Source organism: Clinocottus analis, unplaced genomic scaffold, assembly GCF_023055335.1.
Source record: "Clinocottus analis isolate CAN_PGR_092001 unplaced genomic scaffold, fCliAna1.0.p SCAF_82, whole genome shotgun sequence".
Lineage (NCBI taxonomy): Eukaryota > Metazoa > Chordata > Actinopteri > Perciformes > Cottidae > Clinocottus > Clinocottus analis.
The window spans coordinates 20,001-25,000 of record NW_027176243.1 but is presented as its reverse complement, the minus strand read 5'-3'; the positions used below and the strand labels follow the sequence as shown (position 1 = coordinate 25,000).

At 45.7% G+C, this 5,000-nt stretch overlaps 1 protein-coding gene across 3 annotated transcripts in view; it reads left to right on the top strand.

The window, feature by feature from the left end:
- LOC137780683 (transcription factor COE3-like) overlaps positions 1 to 5,000 on the top strand; it is a 29,937-nt gene that overhangs the window by 21,528 nt on the left and 3,409 nt on the right. For all 3 annotated transcript variants that reach the window (XM_068568852.1, XM_068568851.1, XM_068568850.1), the window contains 4 exons: positions 45 to 110; positions 2,561 to 2,732; positions 3,038 to 3,223; positions 3,848 to 4,009. In XM_068568852.1, coding sequence (XP_068424953.1) covers positions 45 to 110; positions 2,561 to 2,732; positions 3,038 to 3,223; positions 3,848 to 4,009 — 586 coding nt within the window. The remainder of the gene's footprint in view (positions 1 to 44; positions 111 to 2,560; positions 2,733 to 3,037; positions 3,224 to 3,847; positions 4,010 to 5,000) is intronic.

The window sequence follows — 5,000 nt, the reverse complement described above, 5'->3', positions numbered from 1 at the left end:
ATTCTACTCTGAATATGATGATGTGTTCCTCTCTCCTCCTGCAGGAGGTGCTGTTGAAGAGGGCAGCAGACCTGGTGGAGGCCCTGTACGGGATGCCCCACAACAACCAGGTAGGCTTAATCCTAATCACCAGTCCACATGTCCTCCTGCCCTCCAGCCCAAAGTGCCCAAAGTGATTGAAGTGTTTAGGTGTTCTAAAGTGTTCTAAGTGTTTGTGGTGTACTGTGAGCTCAGCTTGTTATGCAGCCTAACAGCAGCGGAAAGGAAGGACTTTCGGAACCTCTCCCTCTGACACCTTGGCTCCCATTTTAAGGCTAGGCACTCTTTCTCCACTGTGGTATAGTTCTTCTCTCTTCCGACTCAAATATAGAACCTGTGTTCCTCACCTTCCTTTATCTGGGCTAGCAGACCGGCCTCAGAGGCATCTGCCTGGACCACAAACTCCTTGCTGAAGTCGGGGGGCAGTAAGGACCGGTTTCGAACACAAAGGCATTCTTCAGGTCGCCAAATGCTTCTTCTACCGCTGGGGACCATGTCACTATTTTTAGATTAGATTCAACTTTATTCTACAAGAGGAACCTGCCAATGCCCTTTGTGAGATCCAAGTTGATTAGAAATGGTGCATGGCCCAGGCTTTCAATCATCTCATCGACACGAGGCATCTAATTCAGACACTTCTTTTACTTTTCTTAAATCATTACAGAAACATACTGTTTTGTCAGGCTTGTCTGCCCGGACGATGGGGCTTGACCAGGCACTCTTGGACTCCTCAATCACGTTCAACATCTTCCTCTTCTTCTATCAGCTGCCTGCAGGCCTCCGGAACCCTATTCGGCTTTTGGTTCACCATTTTTTTCTGGCTGGTACGTACTTCATGTTCCACCAGGTGGGTGCAGCTTTGGAGGGATGACAACAGATCCTGATTACCTTCCACAACCTCCTCTGCCTGCTGCAGCTGGTGAGGGGACAAGTCCGGGCCGAACAACACCTCTCGATCGTGCCATTTCCTTAGGAGGTTGATATGGTAGATCTGCTCACCTTTCCTCTTCCCCGGTTGCCATACTTCAAAATTGACTTCCTCAACCTTTTCAACTGCTTCATATGGTCCCTGCCAAGTAGCCAAGAACTTACATTCCACGGTAGGATTCTGTCTCCTGGGTTGAGTCCCCTGGGTTAGGCTGCTCGGTTATAAGCTGCCCTTTGATCCCTCTGAGCCTTCTCCATGTGCTCCTTCACTTTGAAAACACAGCTGCCATTTTGTGTCGCATCACCCCCAAAAGTTCAATCATGGTACAATGGGGAAAGGGTTGCTCCTCTCTTGTCTCCTTGGCGAGGTCTAGAAGTTCTCTTGGTTTGTGAGAATACAACAGGTCAAAGTATCAGAAGCCAGTGGAAGCCTAAGGAACTTCTCACACCGCAAACAGAAGGTAGGGTAGCAGCTGGTCCCAGTTTCTTCCATCTATGTCGATGGCCTTCCTCAGCATGGCTTTGAGGCTCTCGTCAAACCTCTTCACTAACCCATCCGTCTGGGGGTGGTACACCAATGTCATCACCTGTTCATGTGCAAAGCAAACACAACTCCGTAGTGACTCTGGACGGTAAGAATATCCTTTGGAATCCCTACACGGCTGCTGAAGAGGAACAGCTCTTCTACTACTTGTTTAGCATTTGTCTTTCTTAAGGGGACGGCTTCCGGATAAATGGTGGTATAGTCTACTATGACCAAGCACTTAAATGTCACGCACTTATTGTAAGTTGCTTTGGATAAAAGCTTCAGCTAAATGAAATGTGACGTCCTCATGTCCTAACCCTCCTGACTTCAGAAACTAAAGCAGTTTCTGTTCATTTTGTTGCAGCTTTATGACTCAGAACCTGAAACAAGCGAACACTTAATATTCACTCTGTCCTTCTCCACGTTCTCCGACACGCTTCTCAACACATTGCTACACACACACACACACACACACACACACACACACACACACACACACACACACACAAGTCTATGTAAGTAAAAGAGTAACCTTCAACAAGTTGTAAACGAATGTAAAAATCCAACTGTAGTAATAATAACATCAGTGTGTGCGTGTATGTATATGTATATGTCTGTATGTGTGTATGTGTGTCAGTGTGTGTGTGTTTAATATGTGAGAAGAGTGAATATAATGATGTGCCTTACTATTCATTCCATCGTGTTCTAGGATGCTTTTATTGTGAAACCCTGAAACAGGAAGCTGTTCCTGTTTAAATCTAAGCTTCCTGCTGTCGTCTCTTCGTGTTTAGTTTGAATGTCTTCTAAACGACAGAACATCTGTTGTTCAGAGGATCTTTGTCTCTTTGAACATGTGTAAATATGAATATAAATACCACATAATAATGTATTATTACTGTAGACTTCCTTCTGTTTGACTTCACTCGTTAATTACGAATACTTTAAGCATCTCTTGTTACAAAGTAAAGTCAAACTGTCTCAAACTACTGAATTTGTATACTTGAAGTACTTATGTTTCTACAGGAGATCATCCTGTTAAGTACTAGTTGTATACTTGTATGGTTGCAGGAGATCATCCTGAAGCGAGCTGCTGACATCGCTGAGGCGCTCTACAGCGTTCCCAGGAACCACAACCAGATCCCGTCGCTAGGCAACAGCACCTCCCACAGCATGATGGGAGTGAACTCCTTCAGCGGACAGCTGTCCGTCAACGTGTCGGACAGTACACAAGGTACTACCAGTACAACCAGAACTACCAGTAATGATGCTACAAGTACAACCAGAACTACTAGTAATAATACTACCAGTACAAACAAAACTACCAGTAATGATGCTACAAGTACAACCAGAACTACTAGTAATAATACTACCAGTACAACCAGAACTACCAGTAATGATGCTACAAGTACAACCAGAACTACTAGTAATAATACTACCAGTACAACCAGAACTACCAGTAATGATGCTACAAGTACAACCAGAACTACTAGTAATAATACTACCAGTACAACCAGAACTACCAGTAATGATGTCGTCCTCTCACAGTCGGCTACAGTCGGAACACCAGCAGCGTGTCGCCACGGGGATATGTCCCAAACTCCACCCCCCAACAGAGTAACTATGGCAACACCGTCAGCAATAGCATGAACGGCTATGGCAACAACAGCAACTTAGGAGTAGCAACTTCTCCCGGCTTCCTCAACGGGGCAACCGGCAACACCCCCTACGGCAGTAAGTACCAAGGTAAATACTACCAGTACTACTATAGGTAAATACTACCAGTACTACTACAGTGCTCAGGGATATTAGGTACCAAGGTAAATACTAAATATACTATATACTAAGTACTACTGATAGCAATAACAATAATTAGGGGCTAGGGAACAGAAGTTAAGAGGTGAAGGGTAGGGAGCAGGAGTTAAGAGGTGAAGGGTAGGGAGCAGGAGTTAAGAGGTGAAGGGTAGGGAGCAGGAGTTAAGAGGTGACGGGTAGGGAGCAGGAGTTAAGAGGTGAAGGGTAGGGAGCAGGAGTTAAGAGGTGAAGGGTAGGGAGCAGGAGTTAAGAGGTGAAGGGTAGGGAGCAGGAGTTAAGAGGTGAAGGGTAGGGAGCAGGAGGGAAGAACCTGTAGTAAGTACATAGTGAAGGAGTAAGGGCAGATGATCAGTATTTTAGATTTAAGGCGGTTGAATTTTCAGACTTATTGCAGTTGAACACTATACTGACTATCGTCTATATGTCCTCTACACTATACTGTAACACTATAGTGTTCAGGGATCACACAGTAGGAAGGTTTGAGATCTGGTTTAAGATCTCGTTCATGATGTGGCTCCTGAACTGGTTTCTGTCCTGTCCCAGTGGTGTCCTCCAGTCCCACCATGGTGTCCAGCTGTAACTCCTCGCATGGAGTCTTCTCTTTCTCCGCTGCTGTAAAACAGAAGAGCGCCTTCGCTCCCGTCGTCCGGCCTTCGTCTTCACCTCCTCCCAACTGCTCCGGGAACAACTCCACCGGACTGCAAGGTGAACCTGAACCTGCAGTCTGCCTGACACAGCCCTGTAGTCTACATGTAGTCTCCATGTAGACTCCATGTAGACCACAGGGCTGACATATAGTCTATGTGTCGTCTACATGTAGACCACAGGGTTGACATATAGTCTACATGTAGACCACAGGGCTGACATATTGTCTATATGTAGACCACAGGGCTGACATATTGTCTACATGTAGACCACAGGGCTGACACATTGTCTGCATGTAGACCACAGGGCTGACACATTGTCTACATGTAGACCACAGGGCTGACATATAGTCTACATGTCGTCTACATGTAAACCACAGGGTTGACATATAGTCTACATGTAGACCACAGGGCTGACATATTGTCTATATGTAGACCACAGGGTTGACATATAGTCTACATGTAGACCACAGGGCTGACATATTGTCTACATGTAGACCACAGGGCTGACATATTGTCTATATGTAGACCACAGGGCTGACCTATAGTCTACCTGTAGACCACAGGGCTGACATATTGTCTACATGTAGACCACAGGGCTGACATATTGTCTACATGTAGACCACAGGGATGACATATAGTCTACATGTAGACCACAGGGCTGACATATAGTCTACATGTAGACCACAGGGCTGACATATTGTCTACATGTAGACCACAGGGCTGACATATAGTGTACATGTAGACCACAGGGCTGACGTATTATCTACATGTAGACCACAGGGCTGACATATAGTGTACATGTAGACCACAGGGCTGACATATTGTCTATATGTAGACCACAGGGCTGACATATTGTCTACTTGTAGACCACAGGGCTGACATATAGTGTACATGTAGACCACAGGGCTGACATATTGTCTACATGTAGACCACAGGGCTGACATATTGTCTACATGTAGACCACAGGGCTGACATATAGTGTACATGTAGACCACAGGGCTGACATATTGTCTACTTGTAGACCACAGGGCTGACATGTAGTCTTCATG